The sequence below is a fragment of the Gracilinanus agilis genome, chromosome 4 (assembly GCF_016433145.1).
Source record: "Gracilinanus agilis isolate LMUSP501 chromosome 4, AgileGrace, whole genome shotgun sequence".
Lineage (NCBI taxonomy): Eukaryota > Metazoa > Chordata > Mammalia > Didelphimorphia > Didelphidae > Gracilinanus > Gracilinanus agilis.
In genome coordinates, this window is record NC_058133.1 from 26,339,791 (window position 1) to 26,365,162 (window position 25,372).

General features: G+C 43.3%; 1 protein-coding gene across 1 annotated transcript in view; it reads right to left on the bottom strand.

Moving 5' to 3' along the window:
* Window positions 1–6,456, bottom strand: part of SHISAL2A (shisa like 2A) — a 33,779-nt gene extending 27,323 nt beyond the window's left edge. Inside the window, exon 1 of the mRNA XM_044674806.1 lies at window positions 6,275–6,456. Coding sequence (XP_044530741.1) covers window positions 6,275–6,456 — 182 coding nt within the window. The remainder of the gene's footprint in view (window positions 1–6,274) is intronic.
* Window positions 6,457–25,372: the final 18,916 nt, after the last annotated feature.

Genomic DNA, 25,372 nt, shown 5'->3' on the forward strand with positions numbered 1-25,372 from the left:
CAACCATGGCCAACCAGAAGCCCTAAGACAAAGCGTGTTCCACACTTCCTGACAGAGAGGGGATGGACTTAGGGTCTAGAATGAGACACACACACACACACACACACACACACACACACACACACACACACACACACATATATATATATATATATATATATATATATATATATATATTAAAACCCTTACCTTCTGCATTAGAATCAATACTATGTATCAGTTCCAAGGCAGAAGAGTAGGAAGGGGTAGGCAATTGGGGTTAAGTGACTTGCCCAGAGTCATACAACTAGGAAGTCTGAGACCAGATTTGAACCCAAGACCTCTCATCTCTAGGCCTGGCTCTCAATCCCCTGAGCCATCTAGCAGCCCCTGTCATATTTTTTTAGACACAGCCAATGTTGGAATTAATTTTGTTTGTGCGTGTTTGATACAAGGGTTCTGCCTTTCTTTTCTTTTTTTCTTTCCAATAAGAGAAGGCAGAAGAGAAAGAAAATAGAGTTTTGACCATTCAAAAAATTAAAATTCAAAAAGTTATTTAGCATTATCACTTCTCCTACTAATAGTCTTTATTTAGCACTTGAATAACAAGTAATAATAATAATTGGCATTTATATAGTGCTTACTATGCTCCAGACACTGTGCCAAGTTCTTTAAAATTACTATCCGTCTCATGGGGCAGTTAGGTGACTCAGTGCCAGGCCTGGAAGAGACAGGAGGTCCCAAGTTCAAATCTGGCCTCAGACAGTTTCTAGCTATGAGACCCTAGGCAAGTCATTGTTAAGTGACTGCCTAGACCAGTGGTTCCCAAACTTTTTTGGCCTACTGCCCCCTTTCCAGAAAAAATATTCCTTAGCCCCCTGGAAATTAATTTTTAAAAAATTTTAATAGCAATTAATAGGAAAGATAAATGCACCTGTGGCCATCACCACTCTCCTGGATCACTAAAGCACCCACTAGGGGTGGTGGTGCCCACTTTGGGACTCACTGGCCTAGACCTTAATGTTCTTCTATCTTGGTACTTAGTATTGGTTTCAAGACAGGAGGGACAGGAGGTTTTTTCTTTGTCTTTTGCTTGTTTTTCTAGTTATTATTCCTTCCCACCCACCACCCACCCTGCCCACTTTCCATCCAGTACCCTTTCTATTGACAAGGTACTTGTCAATAGTTGAAGTTCTGCTCTGCTCCTGGGATAGAGGGAAGGTAGGTTTGTAAAAATAAATTATTATCTCATTTGATACTTACAACCATCTTGAGAGTTAGGTGCTATTATCATCCTAACATTACAGATAGGTAAACTGAGGCTGACTTACTGAGAATGCAATTAAAAATCTGAGGCAGGATTTGAATTCAGATCTTCCTGACTCCAAGTCCACTGCCCTATCCACCTGATCACCCAGCGGCTTGATATCACTATTATTTATCCAAGTCACTGACAACAGTGTTGAAGAGCATAGGGACAAGTACATATCTGAGTGGTACTCCACTGCAGATCTCTATTCAACCTGACATAAAACTTTTAGTCATTGCTCTTTGGGTCTGGCCATTCAACCCAATCAGAATTCACTTAACTGTATTATTTTCCATCTAGGCTACATCTCTGCATCTTTCCACAAGGACGACATGAGAGACTTCATCCAATATTTTGTTAAAATCCAGGGAGAGTATATTTATAGCACTCTTCTCTATTGGATCAAATGCATGTGCCCTGGCTTAGCACTTAAGCCTCTCAATCATCCATTTCCAACCCGCTTTTGAGCCTTCTTTCACTCTATTCCCCTTCATACACTCTATAGTCCAGCCTGAATGGACTACATGTGCTTGGGAGGACCACTCTTCTACCTCTAGCATTTCTGTAATGCACTCCCTTCTCAGTTGCCTCTTGATACCCTGCTCTTCAGTCCCAAGAAGGCTCCGCTCATATTAGACGATGACAACCATGTCTCATTCCTGTAAGCCTGGCATTGAGCCTCAGACCTGGCACACAGTGAGTGTTTAATAAATATTCACTGAATTGAACTGATTTAGACATTGTCTTTATCTAACCCTTTCATTGAACAGATGGAAAACAAAGGCCCAGAGTGAGTAAAGGTCTTATCCAAGATCGTATATTATTGGTCAAAAGCTCCAATTCAATTTGAAATACAAGAACATCTTCCTTTATCCTGACCAAAATAGGCCTCCTGAACTTTTAGAAACTGTATCTCCAGGGGCAGCTGGGTAACTCAGTGAATTGAGAGCCAGGTCTAGAGACAGGAGGTCCTAGGTTTAAATCCGGCCTCAGATAAGTCCTAGCTGTGTGACCCTGGGCAAGTCATTTGACCCCCATTGCCTAACCCTTCTCTTCTGCCTTAGAACCAATATATCATATTGGGTTTAAAAAAAATGTATCTCTATTCTGTCTGCTGGCTTTTTTCTTTGGCATTAACATGAATCTCTATGAGGAAATGTACACAGAGGGCGGGATAGGGAAGGCCAGGGAACCTAGATTCAAAGAATCATAGATATGGAGCTGTGAGAGGGAGTTTAGATACCATCCAGTATAACTCTCATTTTACAGGTGAGGAAACTGAGGCCAAGAGAAGGTAAGAGATTTGCCCAAGGTGACCCAGTCACTACGTATATATCTACAGCAGGATTTGAACCAAAGTCTTCCTGGTCCCAAGTCTAATAATCTATCTATTCTATGCCCTTCCAATTTTGGGAATCAACTTCAGATATTCATTTATTCAAAAAAGCACTTATTTACTACATGTGCTAGATACTAGAGAGAAGTGGGGGGGGTGAGAGACAGAGACAGAGAGAGAGGCAGAGACACAAAGACAGAAAGAATGAAAGAAAGAAAGAGGAGAAAGAAAGAGAGGGAGGGAAAAAAGAAAGAGAAAAGAGAGAGAAAGAAAGAAAAAAGAGGAGAAAGAGAGGGAGAGAAAAAAAAGAGAGAAAGAAAGAGAAAAAGAAAGGAAGGAAGGAAAGGAGGAAGGGAGGGAGGAAGGAAGGAAACCATTTTTGCCATTAAGAAACTTACGTTCTATTGAGGGCAAACAACAGGCACACAATAAATACAGAATACATACAAAGTAATTGGGGAGTTGGTACTTGTAATTGGGGATATGGAGGAGGCATAATCAAGATAGGTCTTATAAATGAGAGGACACTTGAGCTAATCCTTGAAGGAAATTTGAGAATCTAAGTCAACAAACATCTATTTTTTGAGGATTGTAGCATTAATTCATTTTCTAGAATAATATAATCATAATCATAGCTAACATTTATATGTTGTTCAGTCATTTTCAGTGAGGTTTTCAGTCCCCATTTGGAGTTTTCTTGGCTGAAATACTGAAATGGTTTACCATTTCCTTCTCTAGCCCATTTTACAGATGAGGAAACTGAGGCAAACAGGGTTAAGTGACTTATCCAGGGTTACACAGCTAGTAAGTTATGAATCCAGATTTGAACCCAGGTCCTGCTGACTCCACTCCCAGCATTCTATTTTACTACCTGGCTGGCCTAGAGTCCATTATTTTATTTCATAAGTTTAGTAACAAACACTTATTCAATCCCACTATGTGCCAAGGGCATTGCTAGCCATTGGGTATTCAAAGACAAAAGCCCCTGCCCCCAAGGAAGTGATGGCCCTGCCGCCTTCTGCCCTGGTCTACCACCTTGGAATCCTGCGGCCCATTCTGGGAGTCGTGTTTTCAAAGGAACTTCTATAAACAAACTAGAATGGGTCCAGAGCCATGGTGGCAAACCTACGGCATGGGTGCCAGAGGGGACACTCAGAGCCTTCTCTGTAGACACCACTGCCATCACCCCAGCACAGAGTTCACCAGAGTTCATTACTAGAAAGCCAGAGGGATGCAGGGTCAGGCTGCTCCCTTCCCTCTCTCCACACTCACCTGAGGACATCACCCTCCCCTCTAAAAGGTTCGCCATCACTGTTCTAGAGGAAGATGGAAACTAGAAACCATGCTATATACATAGAGATTGAAGATCTTGGAGATGCTCAGCCCGGAGAAGAGAAGGCTTGGGTGGGGGAGGGCAGAATTGCTATATCTGAGCCCAGTACAGTGAAAGGAACTCCAATTTAGTCCAAAGATGGAATTTGGAACTTGGCCTTGTTATACTAGCAGGATAACCTTGGCCAAGACCTCAGATGACCTCTGGGTTCCATTCAAGCTCTAATGCTGTGACTTTATGAGTAATGGCATCCTGTCTGCATTGGTATCATGTGAATGGGGAATGAAAGTCGCTCTTCTGGATCTTGGAGTAGAGGGCAAGGGGAGGAGGAGAATAAATTCAGCTTATAATCAGAGAAGTTCCACTGAAATCAACAAATATTTTCTAAAGCACCTACTTTGTGCCAGGCAAAAATGCACAATGGTCTTGTCCTCAAGGAGCTTCCATTCTGCCGGGGATGTTTATTCAAGAAAAGCCCAGGAGGGGTTGAACAGGACAGTAGCACTGCAGCCAGGGGAGCTGAGAGGGATGAAGCTGGTGGCTCTTGAGCTGAGCCTAATGAGTGCCCACAGTGTCTTAGAGGTGAGAGATGGAGCCTCGAGTTCAAGGATTACATAATCATCCAGAATGGCTAAAATGTGGACCGTGTGAAAGAGAATAACTCAAAAGAAGCCAGGTGGGAGTCAGGCTGTGGAGGGTGTTACATATAAGGCTTGGGGGGGTCTGTATTTTAGCTGTGAGGGCCTAGGGAGCACTGGGGGGTTTTGAGTGAGCGATCGATGTGTGCAGCATTTCAGGAATAGTGTTTTGCTGGACTAGCGGAGGACCAGTCAGAGAGGGAGAAGGGATGAAGTTGGGGAAAGGAAATGGGATGCTATTTCAATAGTCAGAAAAGAGATGGTGAAGATCTGATGATGAGGGTGGGGGCTGGGAGAGTGGGGACAAAGGGGATAGAGATGAAAAGTGCAGTGGTAGAATGGGAAGGAATTGGTAACTGATTGGATCTGGGGAACGAGGACAAGGGGAAAAGGGTGAAGGATAACTCTGAGACTGTAAATCTGGTGCCTTCACCAGAAAGAAGGAGGTTAGGGAGAGGAATGGGTCTAGAAAGGAACATGATGAGTTCCCATTTTGGACACGCTGGGTTTGAGATGCCGGAGGGACATGGAGGTGATGTCTAGGCAGGCAGCTGGTGATGTGAAGCGTCCAGGAGAGAAGCTAGGGCTGGATATGTAGTTTAGGGAATCATTTGCATAGAGATGATAGTCCAGTCCATGGGATCTACACATCCCTGATGAGATCACCCCACCCCCAGATCTTCAAAGGCTTTCATGCTGGATTTTTGCAGTAATCGTGCAGGGCAGTTAAGACAGGTAAGATTTGTTTGAAGGATAGGGGAAGTGGAGACACAGAGAGATTAAGTGCCTGGGGAGAGGTCACACAGTGAATGGTTGGCAGAGCCGAGACAGGAATTCAGAGAGGCAATGGTACAATTGCCTTGAAGTCAGCAAAATCTGGATTCAAACCCTGTCCAGTTATGTGACCCTAGGGAGGTCACTTTAACCTCCTTATGCCTCAATTTCCATATCTGTAAAACAAAGGGGTTGGAATCAGTGGCATTAAAGGTCCTTTCTAGTTCTTTTTTGAGTTCGGGAAGGAAAAGAAAATATGGAAGAAAGGGAGGAAGAGAAGAAAGAAAATGGGGATTATGAAAAAAGGGAAAGAAGGTAGGAGTTAGAGAAAAGAAAGTAGTGAAGGGAGAAGGAAATGAGAGGAAGGGGATGAAGGAGAAGGAGAAGGAGAGAGGAAGGAAGGAATGGAGGGAAGGAAGGTAAAGAAAGAGGGAAGAAGAGAGGGAAGCAGGGGAAAGGAGAACAGGGAAAGAGGGCAGAAGGAAAGGAAGGATCAAGGGGAGGCAGGAGGGAAAGGAAAGAAGGAAGAGAGAAAGAAAGATCGAGGAAAGAAGGGAAAGGGAAGAAAGAGGGAGGGAAAAGGAAAGAAAAAGAGAAGGACGGAGGGAAGAAGAGGAGGGGGAAGGGGTCGAGAAGAGGAGGAAAAGAAGGGATAAAAGGAGGGCAGAAAGAAGTGAGGGAAGGTAGTAGGAATGGAAAGATGGAGGGAAGGAGGGAAAGGTAAGAAAGAAGGGAAGGAAAGAAAAAGAAGGAAGGAGGGAAGAAAGAAGGAAGTAGGTAGTAGGTAGTAGGAATGGAAAGATGGAGGGAAGGAGAAGGCGAGGAAGGAGAAAAGAGAAGTAAGACGGAGAGCGAGGGCAGGAAGGGGGCAGGCTGGAGAGCGCGGCTGGGCAGCGGGGCCTCACCTGAGCCACCACATATAGCGGTGCTCGTAGGGGAAGAAGCTGTGGGGGTCGTCGCAGCAGTATCGGTGGTCCTGAAAGCCGCAGCAGTAGACATTGGCCGCTTCGCCACCTGGTCCAGGGCAGCTGAAGCCGCTCACTAGCTCCTTGGCGGCGTTCAGGTAGCTGCTACACGAGCTGCTCATTGCGTGTTGCCCAGCAGTGGCCCGACTGGGGCCGGACTAACCGGAGGACGACCGGGAGGATGGACGCGCTCGGCGGTCGGCCAGCAGCGAGTCGGCTGCGCCTCCGGCAAGTGCTAAAGAGGATCCGGCAGGACCCTCTTGGACCTCGTACCCAGCAGGGCCCGAGGCCGAACCTGGGCGCGGCTTGCGGCTGGGGGTGGGAACTCTGGTGGCCTCTCCTGGAGTCTGGGCTTCCCGAGGCTGACCTCTGGCACCCCAAGTCAGGGTCGTGGGCCTGTCCCTGGCTCCGGGCCCCTTCCCCCGGGTCAGGAGGCGCTGATTGCCCAGTCCCCGGGTCCTCTCCTCCAACCCGAGTGCTCCAGGCGCAGCAGGTCCCCAGGCTCGGCGCACACTGGGCTCAAGGTGGCAGAGAAGCGCTGCCCCAGTCTGAACGGCTGCCCACCGGGGACTTGTTTGGAGAGGAAAAGGAAGGAGGAAAATGGGAGGGGGGAGTGGAAGAGGGAGGGAACTGAGATGACCTGGGGATACTGAGCGAGGAGGGGGGAAAGACGACAGACGAGGGAATAGAAGCGGAGAAGACTAGAGCTGGCAGACCTGAGAGGCCCTCTAGCGTAAACCCTCATTTTACAGAAAAAGAAACTGAGGCCCAGAGGGAGAAAGGGACAGGAACTGGGACTAAAGCCCTGGTCACCTGACGCTCAGGCTGGTGCTCTTTGCCCTGGTGACAAAGAGAGAGTGAATGGAGTGGGGAGGAGGAGAAGCCAGAAAAAGCGGAGGAGAAAGCAAGCAAAGGAAAGGAAAGGAAAGGAAGGAAGGGGGTGGGGAGGGAATTCAATTCAACTAACCTTCATTAAGAGCCTGCTACTGCACATTCAAGGCTCCGTGCCAAGTACTGGGGATGGAAAGATGAAGTAGACCCTTCAGAGCTCCACCCACCCCCCATCCCTCCTGGCAGCTCCCAGGCTGAATGTCTAACGGTGGAAAGCGACATGTATGTACCCAGGCAACACGGCAGGCTGGGGGCAGTGGGTAAAGGAACTCCAGCAAAGGGGCCCGAGAGGCTCCCAGTATCTGCAGCAGCAGGGAGGGACCAGAGAGAGAATCAGCTCCTTCTCTTTCATCTTCTACAAGAGGAAACTGAGGCAGCTCGGAGGGAAGAAGGGATTTGCCAAGGATCACAGAGCCAGGACGCAGCAGACCAAGCATGAGGTCCCAGGTCTTCTCCTTGGTCACTGTGTGCCCTTTCTCCAAGACCAGGTTTCCCAGGGAGAGAAGACAGCAGGGAGAGAGGGATGGGGAGACCACATCGACTTCTGTGCCTCCAATGGGTTTGTCAGGCTTCTTTCCTGAGTTTAGCTGTGCTGTCACTGAAGGGGCTTCGTCTTCTTTGTCTCCCATCCATCTTGCTCTCCTACCACCTTCCACCCCCATTGCTTGAAATAATGCCCAGATTGCCTTTTTCCTGCAGGAACTTGGACAGTTTTCTTAAAACCAGCTTCCTCTGCTGAGATGCATGAGGGGAGGATTCCCCTTTGAAGGCTTTCTGGAACTTCCTTGAAAATAAGAGAATCAGAAAAGGTCAGAGCTGGAAGGGACCTTCCAACAAATAGTGTCAGAGCCTAGGGGAGCCCTTAGAGTGAAAAAGATCCGAACTGAGGGACCAGAACATGGAATGATGACAGAGCTAGAAGGACTCTAAGAAAGACTCTCAGAGCTGGGAAGCTGGGAGAGTGATCTCAGCTAGCCTCATTTTAGAGATGGAGAAGAAAGGGAAAGGGAGGAATATGAATAAAAAAAAAAGGGAGGGAGCAGCTGAGTAGCTCAGTGGATTGAGAACCAGGCCCAGAGACTGGAGGTCCTAGTCCTAGGTTCAAATCTGGCCTCAAGACACTTCTCAACTGTGTGACCCTGGGCAAGTCACTTAACCCCATTGCCTAGCCCTTACCACTCTTCTGCCTTGGAGCCAATAGACAGTATTGACTCCAAGACGGAAAGTAAGGGTTAAAAAATTTTTTTATTTTTAAAGGGAGGGAAGAGAAAAGGCAGAATGAGGAAGAGGAGGCAGAGCAAGATCTGGAAGAAGATAAGGTCTTTCTTCATTCAATCTTGGGGCATTTCTTAAACACTTTTTGTGAGCAGAGCACAGGAAAGGCTATAGACAGATGCTTTTACTCCTTCCCTCAAAGAGCTTCTGGTCAAGGGCTGGGCCTGGGGAGGTAAGATATAAATCAGATGACCAGATATTTCATAGAGAGGTCAGTTGTGCCTTGAGTGACTCAAATGGCCAACAAGGGATAATGAAGTAAGTTAAGACACTCCAGTTCAATCACCATCTTGCTACTGTTTGGGGAAGTCACAAGCTCTTTGGTTCCCATTTTGTTCTCAATGACCTCCTGGGCTCCTTCCAGATCTCAGTCTTATGAGCTATTCCCCCCAAAATGGGATGGGCTATCTTAACAGGTAGTAAGTTCCCGGTTATTGGAGGGACCCAAGCAGAGAATGGATGATTATTTGGGGGGGGTATCAAAATCAACAAGTAAGTATCAAATGTTTACTATGTCAGGCAGCTAGGTAGCTCAGGGGATAGAGAGCCAGTCTTGGAGACAGGAAGTCCTGGATCTGCACAGAGAACTTTAATAATAAGTAATAATAAGAACTCATATTTATATAGTGTTTGCTATGTTTCAGACACTGTGTTAAGTTCATTAAAATGATGATCTCATGGGGCAGTAAAGTGGCTCAGTGGATAGACAAGCTAGACCTGGAGAATGGAGGTCCTGGGTTCAAATCTAGCCTCAGACACATCCTAGCTCTCTGACCCTGGGCAAGTCACTTAACCCTCATTGCCTAGCCCTTACCACTCTTCTGCCTTGGAACCAATTCTTAGTATTGATTCTAAGATGGAAGGTAAGTTTTTAAAAAAATGTTTACCATGTCCTTGAAATAAGCACTAAGGATCCAAAGAAAAGGCAAAAATCTAAAGCAGTTCTTGCCCTCAGAGAGCTTATATTGTAATGGGGAGAAACCATGTATATAAATTGATATAGACAAGATATATATATATATATATGTATATATATACAACGAAGATGCAAGGTAACATTACAGGTAAAAGAACCATCACATGGAGTGACTGGAGAAGACCTCTAAGAAATCTAGAATTTTAAAGTCTCTCAGTTCTAAATCCTATGGCCATCCTCCCCCTTCCACTTTAATAAGGGTCTAGTGAGGAACAGCTAGGTAGCGCAGTGGAAAGATCACTGGGCCTGGAATTAGGAAGACCAGAGTTCAAATATGATCTTAGAGGCTTACTAGCTGTGTGACCCTGGGCAAGTCATTTAACCGTTTGCTTCAGTTTCCTCATCTGTGAAATGAGCTGGAGAAGGAAATGACAAGCCACTCTAGAATCTCTGTCAAGAAAACCCCAAATGGCATCACCAAGAATCTGACACACCTGAAAAGCAACTGAACAACAATAATAAGGGTTTGGGGTGGGGAAGAGAATGAATTCAATTTGGGACATGTTGAATTTGAGATGTCAACAAGCTAGCCAACTTGAAATATTCTAGAGGCAATCGGGGATTCAGGACTGGACTTAATGAAAGAAAGCCACCATATATAGATCCAGGAACCATTTGCAGAGAGATAATTGAACCCAGGGGAGTTGATAAGATCATCAAGTCATCATCATAGAAAAGGTGAAGAGAGCCTAGGAAAGTCTTGTGGGATATCCTTGATTAGCGAGCATAATCCGATTGAAAATCTAGCAAAGGAGATGGCGGAGGAGTGGTCAGACAGGTAGGTGGAGAAGCAAAAGAGGAGAGAACGTCTAAGAGGACAAGGTGGGCAATAGTATCAAATACTTCAGAGATGTCAAGAAGGAAGAGCATCAAGAAAAGGCAATTAAGAGGCAACTGACAACTCAGAGTAGTTTCAATTGAATGATGGTGTCAGGAGCCATGTTGCAGAGGATCTAGGAGAGAGTGAAAGAAGTGGAAGCCCTGAGTACAGGTGGATTTTTCAGGGAATTTAGCTGGGAAAGGAAAGATATGGGATGAAAGCTGGTGAGGATGGTAGGATTGGGGGAGGTTTGTTTTTTTTTAAAGAAGGTAGGATAGTGATCATGTTTGTAGGAAGCAGGGAGGGAGCCAGGAGAGACAGAGACAGAAAGAGCAACAGACAGAGACAGAGACAGAGAGAGCAACAAAGAGACAGATGGAGACACAGAGACAGACACAGAAAGACAGAGAGACAGAGACAAAGACAGAGACAGAGAGAGCAACAGAGAGACAGACACAGAGACACAGAGAGAAGAGAAAGACAGAGACAGAGACACAGAGACAGAGACACACACACAGAGAATAATAGTGGGGACGATCTGCTGGATGAGATGGGAGGGAAGGGGTCCAAGGCTACATGTAGAGTGATTAACTTGGCAAGAAGGGTGGATTCTTCATCAATGACTGGAATGAAGAAGGAAATAGTGGCAGATGTCAGAGGCATGTAAAATAAGGAGAAGAGGAGAAGAGGGAGCTCAAGGTGAATGATCTCAGTTTTCTTTTTTGTTTGTTTTTAGGGACAAGGTGAGAAGATGAGGGGAAAAAGAATGCTCTAGGAGGGTCAAAGAAAGAAGAGGTTTGGAACATCCACTGTGGAGAGTGGATTAGAGAATCAGTCACTTGGAAGTAAAAGGGCCTAGTTGAGATTAGCTACCATAAATTTGTACCAAACCCAGTCAGGATGGTTTCCTTCCTTTCTCTAGCTCAATTTGGCAATATATGATTAGGGATGAAGGAGGCAGATGGTGGGATTCAACACCATCTGGGTGGTGAATTTAGGGTTAGGACCTGACAAAGCATACCTGGTGATAGAATAGGAAAATAAAGGATTTGAGGGAAGTAGCATAGAATTGAACTGGTTCACCAAACAGTCAAGATTAGGAAGGGAGAAAGTGTAGCTAGAGATAGGGAAAAGAAAGAGGGGTAGAGAGACCAAAGTTATAGTAGGTGCATAATAAATACATATTCCTTTCCCTTTCCCCAACAGATAACAACCAGTAGGGTGTGAAGAGGGTTATACATTTGGATGGTGTGAACCTCAAAGAAGAAGTGACAGTGGTGGTATTGTGAGAGTCTGGAAGTAGTGATGGGGGAGCATGAAGTATTCTGACTCCCCCTCAGGGACTAGTGAGTCAGAGAAGATGAGAGAAAGTGGAACAGGTGCTGAAAAGGATGGCCAGTGATGTAATGCAATCCAAAGGGAGCCAGGTCTCAGTGAGTGCTAGAAGATGGAAGGACTAGGAGAGGAACAGGTTAAAAGTGTGAAAACGGAATTCAAGTGGGAACACTAGAAAGGAGTAGGAGGATCTGGAGTGGAACAGTGTATATGTGTAAGAGGTGGGTAGAGTTAAGATGAATGGGAATGAAGGAGTGGATAGCTGGGATGAGGATTTGTTCTTTAGTCAATGGGGGTCCAGAGAAAGTAAGATTTTCAAACCCAGGCTTTTGAATCCAAAGCAACCAATTAGCAATAATTAATTAAGCATACCCATATGTTGTGTTTGATACTCTGTACGGCAATGAGGACACAAAGAAAAAGGTGAGATAGTTGTTGTCCTCGGGAAGCCTACATTCTACAAAGAGATATTTTATAAAAGGTCAGAGGAAGAAGTAGTGGTGATTGGTGACTCCCTGTTGAGGGGATCTGAGGCAGCTTTAAAAAATTTTTATTGATTAATTATGAAAATTTTTCCATGGTTACATGAATCATGTTCTTTCCTTCCCCTCCTCCCACCCCTTCCCATAGCTAACAAGCAATTCCACTGGGTTTTACATGTGTCATTGATCAAGACCTATTTCCATATTGTTGATATTTGCACTAGGGTGATCATTTAGAGTCTACATCCCCTCATGGGCCCATGTGGTCAAGCAGTTGTTTTTCTTTTCTTCTGTGTTTCTGCTCCTGAGGCAGCTTTTTGCCAACTTGACTAACAACAGAAATTTGCTTTCATCTTGGAGCATGAATCCAGAACTTGTTGATGAGACTTTCAAGACTTGTAAAAATCTTGTGATAAAAGAGAAATTGATAAAGATAAAGAGATTTTGTGGGTCTTGAATATGGAAATGGAACTCTTGATGGCAAGCTCAAGTGATGACCCTCAAATACATGCAGGGTGGATCCAAGGTAGTCTGGACAAGTAGGTCATGCATGGGAGCTGATTAGATTGAGGAACTGGGAAGTTGGTTATCTGAGAGAATATCAACATGTATATTGAAAACCCCCAGTAAGGGAAGGAATTGAGGCACAGAAGACCATGAGCCAGTTCCAACTCCTGATTACTCCTACCATCCCTCTCCTCCATTCCTACATAGGTACTAAGCAGGAAGAAGTTGGGAAGTCATGTCGACTGGCTCCAATGCAAATATATGCTGGTTAATCTCTCTTTTTTAAAATAATTTTTATTTTCATTTCCAAATTCCCGCCCTCCCTTCCTTTCCCTCTCTCTCCCATCCAGGTGACCCTTCTCCTTTCCAGAAGTTAGATGGTGAAGTGGATAGAATGCCAGGTCTGAAGTCAGAAAGACTCCTCTTCCTGAATTCAAATCTGGCCTCATACATTTACATTGAGAAGACAAGAAGTATGAGCCCATTATATATCTATATCTATATGTCATATATATATACATATATATATGAAATCATGTAAAACATATTTCCACATTAGCTATGTCAAGTAAAAAAAGACAAGAGAAATAAAGAAAAGGAAAAAAATGTCTCAGTCTATATTCAGAGTTCATCTGGAGCAGTGATTCCCAAAGTGGGCGCTACTGCCCCCTGGTGGGTGCTGCAGCGATCTAAGGGGAGCGGTGATGGCCACAGGTGCATTTATCTTTCCTATTAATTGCTATTAAAATTAAAAAAAAATTAATTTCCAGGGGGCTAAGTAATATTTTTTCTGGAAAGGGGGTGGTAGGCCTAAAAAGTTTGGAAACCCCTGCTCTGGAGGTATGTAGCATTTTTCCTTGTGATTCTTTTAGAACTGTAGTGGATCATTGTATTGGGCAAGAGTTGCTAAGTCTTTCTTTCTTTTTGAAGTCTTCACATTCCATCTTAGAATCAACACTATATATTGGTTCAAAGGTAGAAGAGCAGTAAGGGCTAGGCAATGGTCGTTAAGTGAATTGCACAAGGTCACATGGCTAGGAAGTGTATGAGGCCAAGCTGTATAGTCAAAGGACCTGAGTTCAAATCTGGTGTTTGCTTCACCTCTCTGGACCTCATCCCTAAAATGTTTCCTTATCTATAAAATCAGAAGGTTGGGCTAGTTGGCCTCTGAGGTCACTCCAGCTTTAGGACCCTATGGCACAGATAAGTAGAGGGGTACAGAGTAATATTGTCTGTTAGGAAGATGTATTCACGTGTAGCAATCCAGGAACACGGTGGGAGAGGAGAGGAAGCATTGTGGAAAACATTTGAATAAGGTCATTGGAGCTTAAGAAAAAGAAGTGATAATATTATCGGAGAATAAGATCAGTGCTTGGTTGTTGCCATTTTTCAGTCATGTTAGACTCTTCATGTCTCCATTTGGGATTTTCTTGGGAAAGATAGTGGAGTGGCTTGCCATTTCCTTCTCTGGCTCATTTTATAGATGAGGAAACTAAGGCAAATGTGGTTAAATGACAGGCTCAGGGTCACACAGCTAATAAATATCTGAGGTTGGATTCAAACTCAGACAGATGAGTCTTCCAGACTCCAGGTCTACTACTCTATCCACTGTACCACCTAATTGTTCCAGAAGAACAGGAACAGATCACAGTCATGACAAGTCATGGAGGATTTATTAAGGATGTGCTATGTGCCAGAATACTAGGCACAGAGCAGAGAGGCATGATAGAGTGGTGACGAGGGACTTTAGTGGTATAGACATCTTCTGGTGATCCCTTCAGGCCCAAAACAGACCAGGAAATGAATTTCATTTTTTGATGAGCAAAGGAACCATTTAGGGCAACTGCTGTGCCACCTAGAGGCTAGTAGGTAGTGAAATAATTAAAAACGCTGGTCCTTGAGTCAAGAAGACCTGAGTTCAGGGAGCAGCTAGGTGGCTCAATGGATTGAGATCCAGGCCCAGAGATGGGAGGTCCTGGGTTCAAATTTGACCTCCAATACTTCCTAGCTGTGTGACCCTGGGCAAGTCACAACCCCCATTGCCTAGCCCTAACCATTCTTCTGCCTTGGAGCCAATACACAGTATGACTCCAAGAGGGAAGGTGAGGCTTTAAAAAAAAAAAAAAAGAACCAATACATAGTATTGATTCTAAGACGGAAGGTAAGGGTTAAAAAAAAAGTAGACCTGAGTGTTCAGATTCTGTCTCAGACACTAGCTGTGTGACCAAAGGCAAGTCACTTTAACTTCTAGCTGCCTCAGTTGTAAAATGGTGATGACAATGGCATCTACCTCTCAGGGTTGCTGTCAGGATGAAACAAGACATTTGTAAATATGACAGACATAAAGGAGGCAGTTAATAAAGTCTGGTTTCCTTTCTTCCTTCCTATTCTGGATCTTATTTATTAAATGATAAGATGCTGAGTAAAAATAATGGCCCTGTCTTAGAAGTTGTGACAAAGGAGAGAAAAATCCAACCCAATCTGATGTGACTCAGAGAGTTGGGGAAGCTATGCTGCAAATTGCTTGGAGAAAGGGTAGATTGAACTCAAGAGTCTCAAATTCTCCTGTAGAACTGACTCCATCGAGGAGAGGAAAGTCAAGAATGAAATTCTGAAGACACAAAGAGAAATCATTCTGATGATGAGTCAAAAGAGACCAAGGTGAATGCATAAGGAACTCTCTGACCAATTAGATTTTTAAGACATATAGAAAAGGTAGAATCCAGGGGCAAGTAATGAAGGATGAATAAAAAAATATGGCATGATCCTATAAGATTTTCACTTAACCTTTGTCTGCTTCAATTTCCTTATCTATAAAATGGGGATTATAATAGCACCTACCTCTCAGGGTTGCTATGATGTTAAAACGGAATAATATTTTAAAGCCTTTTGTAAACCTAAAGGTTCTATATAAATGCTAGTTATCATCATCACAATCATCATCATCATCATCATTGCTAAAACCTCAGAGTGAATGAGGTTGTTGAGGAATGCTAAGAAAGAGAAGAAAAAGAAAATCCCAAATAGAGACATGAAGAGTCTAACACGACTGAAAAATGGCAACAACCAAGCACTGATAATATTATTACTTCTTTTTCTTAAGCTCCAATGACCTTTAATCAAAAAATATTTTTTAAAATATTGGGAATATAGGAGTATGGCACAGTGGAGAGGTTGTAGAGCATGGCAGGAAGAGTTGAGCTGAAATTCTACCTCATAGGGGGCAGCTGTGTAGCTCAGTGGATTGAGAGCCAGGTCTAGAGATGGGAGGTCCTGGGTTCAAGTCTGGCCTCAGACACTTCCTAGCTGTGTGTTCCTGGGCAAGTCATTTAACCCCCACTGCCTAGCCCTTACCACTCTTCTGCCTTGGAGCCAATACACAGTATTGACTCCAAGATGGAAGGTGAGGGTTTAAAAAAAAAAGAAAAGAAATTCTACCTTGAACACTTACTAGCACTGTGACCCTGGATCTGGCAGCTCTGGATCTGTGAAATGAAGGGGTTGGAATCTTTGGCTGTTAAGGTTACTTCCATTTCTAAATCTATGCCCTTATGAATAAAGAGAAATATCAAAGGACAGATGGGAGTGCTGGGTAGTAGAGACATGACAAAGAGAAGGCAGAATTGTTCAACTCTTACTATTGTCAATGATAACTGAAAGACAATGGATAATGAAGGAGGTATTGCAGGGTTGAAAAGGATAAATGTCCTGATTTTCCAAAAAAGAGGAGATGGTAGAATCTGTAAGCTAGAGGCCAGTGAGCTGGACTGTTATTATTACTTTTAAAATTTTTACCTTCCATCTTGGAATTAATAAGTATCAGTTCCAAGGCAGAAGAGAACCAGGTAATAAGGCTGTAAGGACCAAGCAATTAGGGTGAAGTGACTTGCCAAGGGTCACACAGAGAGAAAGTATCTGAGGTCAAATTTGATCCCAGGACTTCCCATCTCAAGGACTGGCTCTCTATCCACTAACCCACCCAGCTGCCCTGAGCTGGATTTTTTTAAGTGGTTAGCAATTTTGAAAAGGAAGTGGTGGCCCCAAAGAGACAGCTTGTCTTCACCAAGAACTGGTTACAAAAGACAGCCCAATTCCCTTTTTGAAAGGATTACTAATATACAGATGAGGGGAATGCTATGGATATACCTTATCTAGACTTCTAGCAGATCATTTGATAAAGAATCTCATGGTGTTTTTTTGTTTGTTTGTTTTTGTTTTTGGACTGGATCAGAGCACAATGTATGTGGAACGTCATTAAGAGTCCAATGGTCAACTTGTCAGGAGGTCTCTAATGGAGTGCCTCAGTGATCTATGCTGTGTTCTGTGATGTTTAACAATTTTATCAATGCCTTGATTAAAGGAGTAGAGGGCATGCACATCCAATTTCCACATAACACAATTCTGGGAAGGATTGATAGCCAATTAGCAGAGTCAGGATCCCAAAAGATCTTGACAGTTTAGAGCAGTGGTTCCCAAACTTTTTTGGCCTACCGCCCCCTTTCCAGAAAAAATATTACTTAGCCCCCTGGAAATTAATTTTTAAAAAATTTTAATAGCAATGAATAGGAAAGATAAATGCACTTGTGGTCATCACAGCTCTCCTGGATCGCTGCAGCACCCACCAGGGGGTGGTAGCTCCCACTTTGGGAATCACTGGTTTAGAACATTGGGCTAAATCTAGTAAGATGAGATTTAATAGGAATAAATACAAAGTCTTATACTTGAGTCAAGAAATTGACTTCAGCTGAACAAGTCAAGGGAAGGATGCTTGTATAGCAGTTTGTCAAAAGTGCTGGGCGTTTTAGTGATAATTTGATTGAGAAATGCGATATGTTGGCCAAAAAGGGGGCAATGGGGGCTTGGATTGTATTAAGAGGGCCATAGAATCCTTAAGTAAGGAAGTGATGCCCTTCTGTCCTTTTCTCTAGACTGACCACACTCAGAGTATTGGGATTCGCTCTGTGTGCCACATTTTAGGAGGTATATTGACAATCTGGAAAATGTCCACAGGAAGACAACCTGGAAGACAAGGATGGTTAAAGGCTTTGAGATCTTGACATGCAGATCAATTGATGGAGCTGGGGATTTTTGACCTGAAGAAGAGAAAATTTAATGGGAGACACGAAAACGATTTTCAAGTATTTGAAGGAGTGTTTTGGGGAAGAGGGATTAGACTTTTATTTTTGGTCCTAGAGGAACATTGGGTGGAAGTTGCAAGTCTGGGTAGGTAAATTTAGACCAGGCATCAGGAAAAAAAATTCCTAAGAATTAGAGCTCTCCAAAAGTAGAATAGGATTCTTGGGGAGGTGTTGGGTCTCTTTCATTAAAAGTCTTCAGTGAAAAGTGAGACAACCGCTTGAGTATGTTGCAGAGGAGATCCTTGTTCAAATATGAGTTGGACTAAATGGCATTTGAGATCCCTTTTAACTCTAGGAGGCTGAATTCTAGACATCTGGCTTTAAATATTACCTTTGCCATCTGTACTAGCTGAATGACTAAGGACGCTTCTTCACCACTACCAGCCTCAGTTTCCCTATCTTTAAAATGGGGATAATAATGCCTGTAGCACCTATTCTACAGGGTCGTACATAGTGTCAGATGAAATAATGTTTGCAAATCATAAAGTGCTTAATAAATGTCACATCACTATTCCCAGTTGGGCCTTTTACCTAAGTGTAGCCTTGGGTCAGTCATTTCCTCTCTCCAGACTCCTCCAGAAAGCCCCCACTTGTCAGTAGTGACTTTTCTCCTTACGGATCATACAGCCCCTGCACTGGATGTTTCTGGAGTACTTACCATGTAGTTATTGTGTATTAACAGTTCTCTCTGTGGGAGTCATTCCCCGCCAGTCTATGGGCTCCATGAAGGCGTGGAATGGATCGTATCACCTGAATTTTCCTCCTCGCTCCCAAACCGGGTCCAGCGCACAGCCGGGGCTCCATCCATGTTTGGTGAAGGGATGCTGGACAGTGAACGAGTCTGGAAAGCAGAAAGAAACTCCGAGTGATGGAAGTTGCTACCACCAGGTGGCGCCCTGAAGAAGGGAAAGGTGACTAGCCTGGTCTTCCAAACTTCGAGAGTGTTTCTCACTTGTCGATCTAACTTTTAAAGCAATTGTTACGGTCTTATCCCCTCCCTGCATGCTTGTACAGGGGTCTCCCTTCATCACGAAAGGAAAAAAGGCCTCACATTTAGAACCAGAAGAGCTGGGACCAAGTTCTGTCTTTGCCACACACTGGTTGGGTGAACTTTCTCTGGACCTCAGTTTTCTCTTCTGTAGAATGGGGATAGTAAGGTGTACATCGACTAAGTGGCTAGAGAGCATTTTATGGAGACAGGAAGATTTGAATTCAAGTGCCCTTTCCAACCCTTATTCACTCATTGACCAGGGACATCTTTCAGTGCCCTAGGCAGCTAAGACAGGGGTCCTTAACTTGTGGGTAGATTTCAAGGAGTCCAGAGCTTGGATGGGGGGAAAATTACACCTTTATTTTCATTAAACTCTAACTGTAAATTTTCATTTCTTTCAATTATGAATTTTAAAAACCAAATACTATTCTGACAAGGGGTTCATAGGTATTTCCAGATTGCCAAAGAGGTTCAGATATGCAAAAGGTGAAGAAACTCTGATAAAACCACAAGTTATAAACACTGATCTACATCAAGAAAGGGAGTTCCCATCCCTGGAGTTCCTTAAATAGAAGAAATCACAGATCCTAGCCCCCCCAAAAAAAAGACATACCATTATATACATGATAGTATTGTAAGAAAAGTGAGACAACCGCTTGAGTATGTTGCAGAGGAAATCCTTGTTCAAATATGAGTTGGACTAAATGGCATTTGAGATCCCTTTTAACTCTAGGAGGCTGAATTCTAGATATCTGGCTTTAAATATTACCTTTGCCATCTGCACTAGCTGAATGACTAAGGATGCTTCTTCACCACTACCAGCCTCAGTTTCCCTATCTTTAAAATGGGGATAATAATGCCTGTAGCACCTACTCTACAGGGTCGTGCATAGTGTCAGATGAAATAATGTTTGCAAATCCAAGAGCTTAATATTAAATTAAAGGAAATAATAGATAGTTCTGGGTACCATGCTAAGTCCTGGGAATACAAAGAAAGGCAGAATAGACCTGGGTTCGAATTCCACCCTGGCTAGCTGTAAGATATGGGGAAAGTCACTTCTCTTTGAGCTTCAATTTCCTCTCTGTAAAATAAGAATAAAATACCTCCCTGCCTACTTCACAGGGTGGTTGTGAGGAAAGCATTTTGGAAGCCTTCAAGCAATGGAGAAATGGGTATTATTCTAAAAAGTATCGAGCACAAGAGAAAGAGACTTGGTTTTGTATCCTGACTCTGTTGCCTGTTGACTTTGTGGCCGTGGGCACGTCACTTCCCCCTTGGGGCCAGTTTCTTCTATTAAAATGGGACTAATAATACTTACCCTAGTTACCTCATGGAGTTGATGTGGAGGCAGTGTTTTGAAAAATCTTGCTTCAGTCCACTAGGGCTTTAATAAGCACTTACTCTGTGCCAAGCACAGTGCTAAGTGTTTGTCTTTGTATCCCAGATACTCAGTGCACTGCATGTGGCAGGTGCTTAGCAAATGCCAAATGAATATTGGAATGAGTGAGTAAAAGCATATAAATGAATTGTCCTTGCTTTCAGGGACTTTCTCTTTTATTAGAATAGGATTCATATACAGGTAAGTAAATCTACAATACAAAAAAACTAAGTGAATATGAAGTATTTCCAATTAAAGTGCTTGAGGAATGACTTGTTTTTATTATTCCTTTTCGTGTTGTTATCATTAGGGTTGGTGTGATTCTAGCCATGTACCTGATCGATCCAGTTAAAACGGAATAAATTCTTCCCTTCTTCCTCTATGATAACAGCAGGACTGGGAAGCCAGACCCCTGAGCCTTGGCTGCAGTACACAGCCCTGGACCAACCACAGGTGGAAGCCTTCAAAGGTGGCCTTGGGAACTGATGTCTTCACAAGAGTCCCTGTGGATACCAACAGGTGGCCCAGTTGCTGTCAGATGCCCAATCCCAAGCTAACACCACCGTTGGTGACTTGTGCTCGGTTTCTGCACAGGATGAGGGAGAAATAATCAGTCCTTGACTGTTCAGAACAGCTGCCTCAGACTATCCAATTATCCCAGTTTCTTACCCAGCCAAAGCCTGGAGCCAACAGGTCCTGTTCCCTGCCATTTTTTTTCACATTTCTTGGGTAACATGATCACTGGATGTGTGTTGAGAGAGTTTGCTGTCATAAAGGGTGATGAACTGGGTGTTTGTCTCTGCTATGAAACTGTTTTGTGATCTTGGCAAATTACCCTCAAAGCTTCAGTTTTCTCCTTTATAAAAGCAGAGGTCAGGCTAGACATTTTCTTTCAAGTTCCTCCCAATTCTACCCCTTATGTTTCCACCTCACTCCATGCCAGGCCTTCTCTACTTGGACAATCACGTTCACCTCTTTCCCAAGAGTAACTCGAACTCTAGTCTCCTGGGTTCCTTAACTCTAATAGGTGAGTTTTGCCTTCTCTTGCTAGGACACAAACCATTTCTCCGCCTGTTCTATGCTCTACTCCCTTACTAGTTCCTCTTATGTTCCCCATTAACATTTAAGCTCTTTAAGGGCAAGAACTGTCTTTTTTTGCTTGTTTGTAGTTCCAGAACCTAGCATAATGCCTGGCATATAGGAAGTGCTTAATAAATGATTGTATCTATCTATCTCATCTCATCTCTCTCTCTATCTTTCTTTCTGTCTCTCTGTCTCTGTCTCCCTCTCTGCCTTCCTCTCTCTCTCTCTCTCTCTCTCTCTCTCTCTCTCTCTCTCTCTCTCTCTCTCTCTCTCTCTGTTTTTCTGTCTCTGTCTCTCTCTGTCTTTCTGTTTCTCTCTGTCTGTCTTTCTGTCTTGCTCTCTCTCTCTCCCTCATAGTCTCTTTCTCTCTTTCTCTGGTCCTTCCAAGCTCTAATATCCTATGCTATGTTACAAGAGTCCCTTCCAGAACTGATATTCTCTCTTCCAAGATCCTTCCCAGTCTTGACATCCAATGTTCTACTATTTCTTCCTGCTTTGACATTCTATATCCCCAGAGCCCTTTCAGTCCTGACATTCTGTGTTCTAAGATCCCTCCCAATTCTTATTCATTATATTTTAGGGCCCATTCAGTTCTAAGACCCTTGAATGGGGTGTTAGAAGCAACACCCGTTTCACAAAAGGCCTCATAAGCTTCCTGCTTAGTGTAATTTCAGGGGAACTAGAAGACCCCAGTGAAGAAAAATACAGCTATTACTAACCTGCTGTGCCCAAACTAAGGACTTCAGTCTCCTATGGAAGAAAGGGCTGAGAGTGTAATTAGCTCTTAGATGAAAAGAAACCCAGGGATTTACCATCCTTTCTTTAATAATTCAACATAGGCAGAGATCATAGCATAGTAGATAGGTGAAGCATACAAGATGAATAGTCTCTCCTTCATAACTTCCATTCTGGGAGGGTCTGCTTTGCACCAGACTTCGCAACACATCCTCTTTCCAAGCAAGAGCATTTTAAGAAACTCCAGTTTAATAGCTTACTAGTAGAGCCAGGTTGTGGTCCTTCTCTGATGCTGGGGAAAAGTAGGATGATGAAATGAGGAGACCTGGATTGGAGGCCACCTTCTAGTGCTTCTCACCTTGGGCAACAATTTCTGGTTATATAGTACTTTATAATTTACAAGGCACTTTCCTCATAACAGCCACGCGAGGCAAGGAGTGTAAAGATTTCTCCATTTTATTGAGAGGGAAAGCTGAATCTCAGAGAGGCGTAAGCAGAGTATCTATAAAGCTCAAATTAAATAATAAATGTAAAGTACTTTGCAAACTTTAAAGCACTATATGAAGAGAGAAAAATTCTCTGAAGAACTTAATAATAATATTGTTGCTATTGATGCTGCGGCTACTGTTAACCTACAGTCATCAGGCCTCCGATTTGGTGATGACTTCATTCTCTTTCTTCTTCTTTCACCCAACTTTCTACTGTACTGCTGAATTCAAGCAATACTTTAGAGAAAGACATGAGCATGCTGGTAAATGTTTTAACAATCAAGCTCTCTGGGAGAGGAAAAAAATGTGATATATTTTTAAGTTTAAGCTGCATCTAGACAATAATTAAAAAAAACAATAAATCAAGCCTGGTTTGTAGAGATTACCAATTTCTGAAGTGTAAATACTCACGCAGAAAATTTAACAATTAAAAAAATTAATTCCAAAAAAAAATGACTCCAGCATAACCTCTGGCCACAAGCAGTTCTGAAGCAGAGCGGGCTTCTGAGTTCCCCATCAAAGAAAGTGTTCAGGTGAAACCACCACTTGTAGTAGATGCTGCAGAGAGAATTTCTGTTCAGAAATGGATTGGACTGGAAGCCACTGAAGTTCTTTCTAGTACTGGAAGTCTCTGATTCTAAATCTTTGGCCAGGGTATAGCAGCAGAAACTTCCAGTATGTGTTCGAGTTGAACCTCCAAACCAGGTTTTCTGATTCAAGGACTTTTTCTACCATGCCCCTTCTCTGGGCTTCAATTTTCCCATCTGTGAAATGAGAGTCTCTAATGTTCTTTCCATTTCTAACATTATGTGCTTCTGCTTTGAAGCCCAAGCCAGGTAGATGAGCTATTTTCTCCTACTTTGGCTAATAATAATAATAATAAGTGTTTGAACTTATTTTGGACTCTACATATATTATCTCATTTGATCTTTAAAACTTTACCAAGTCAGTACTTAGGTATTATCATCCCCAGAGGAAAATGACAGGCTTAAAGAGGTTATTTGCTAGGGGTTATCTGGCAAATTTTGACGGTTACTAAGTGAGTCAACCAGGAATTATTAATAAGTCCCTACTGTGTTCCAGAAACAGTCCCAGACACTAGGGGATATAAATAAAAGTGAGACAGTTCCCGCTCTCAAGGAACTTACATTGTAATGGATGACTCACTGACCACATTCTGGGTTTTCCTGTTTCCTTTCCTTTGTTCCCAAGGTTCCTCATACCTAGAATGCTCTCTCCACCAGGCCTGGATTTATTCCATCTAATTTTCATATGTGCCTCAAGGTCTAGCTAAAATTGCCACACACTATATGAAGTCATCCTGGATCCCAACTTCCTTTTCCCACCAACCACAAGGGTCCTCACTCAACTCTGAACCAGCACTGGATCTGGAATCAGATGGCTTGGTGTCAAAGCCCAGATCTTCCAATTTACTCGTGGCTCAATCTTGAACATGTTACTTCTCTTCTGGGCCTCAGTTTCCCCATATGCAAAAATAGAACACTGGGCTAGACAAAGGGTTACAGATTCAAAGTTAAAAAGGGCCTCTAGTCCAAACTCCTTGTTTTTTTCCTCTTTGAATAATAATGTTTTATTAGCATTCAAATCAATCTTTTACATAAAAATGTTATTTTTAACATATTTATATATTTATAACAAAAAGCTACTATATTAATAATATCAGCGCAATGGGTGGACTTGTTTTTTAGTGCAAAGTTTCTGAAAACGAGGTGTCTTAAATGACGCTGCTACTTATAATTCTTTTCCAATGACTTATCACTTTGTTTCCTTTTATAATCTGTTCCTCTTACCAGCCAACCCCTCATTTTAGAGATACCAAAGGTTCCTTTTTGCTTGTACGTTGTGGGATCTCATCGTTCTTATCACACACTGAAACCTTATTATATACATATTATTTGTGTTTTGCCTCATCCCGCCACTGCACTGTTAGCTCTGCGGGAGCACAGAACGTGTCTCCTTCTGCGTTTCGGAATTGGAGCTGCGCGCTTGGTCCTGTACGGAGGTAAGAGCTGAGAAGTGCGCTGGTGAGTCCTATCAGCACCACGGACAGCTCTAAAGCCAGATCGGCTTCAGGGAACTGTCCTGCTGTAGCGAGTTATGCACCCTTTTATTCTGAGAAGCGGACAGTTTTCGCCCTTTTCCTGGTATCTATCCCATGCTCCCACCTCGTCTCCACACCACCTTCTCCCCCCCTCCACGCCTCCCAAAGCGTCTAGACTCTTTTTAGTCTTAAAGGGCCAGAACTGAGGCAGCTGTAGCTTTCTACCTCAAGTCTGCTGAAATGCATCGAGGTTTTCTAGGGGACCCTGAAGACAGAATGTGCATTCAGTATTTTCTTCTCTGGTCCAAAATGACTTCATATTGACTAGCCTAGACCTGGAGACAGTTTATTGTAGGAGCGAATGCATCCAGCATTACTGGAAGTTCATCTTCTCTTAGAATGCAGATCTGGAACCCATTCCCAATAGATGTACAATACTCTAGCAAAGCTGGCCACCCCAGGAAGGAATGACCACGGAATATGAGAGATGGGAGCTCTTTCAGAGGACAGAGGGTGCTGTCCTGGACTCCAAGAAGTCATGCTGGTTCCCTGTGATCATTGTTTCGATTTCTAAATGCTCAAACACCATCTAATTAATAATACATTCTAGAATCTTACCAAGAGTTGAAGGAAAACTTATCAGTCTATATATTCTAGACTCCACTGTCTTTCCCTTTTTATAAATCAAAACATTTGCATTCTTTAAGTCTTGTGGCACATCTTCCACCTTATGGGATTTTCCAGAAATCACTGGGATCAGCTCAGCAATAATGTCTTCATGTTCTTTCATTACTCTGAGGTATATAGTACTAAAAGGGGCAACTAGGTGGCAAAGTTGATAGACAGCAGGGCCTGGAATCAGGAAAACTCATCTTGC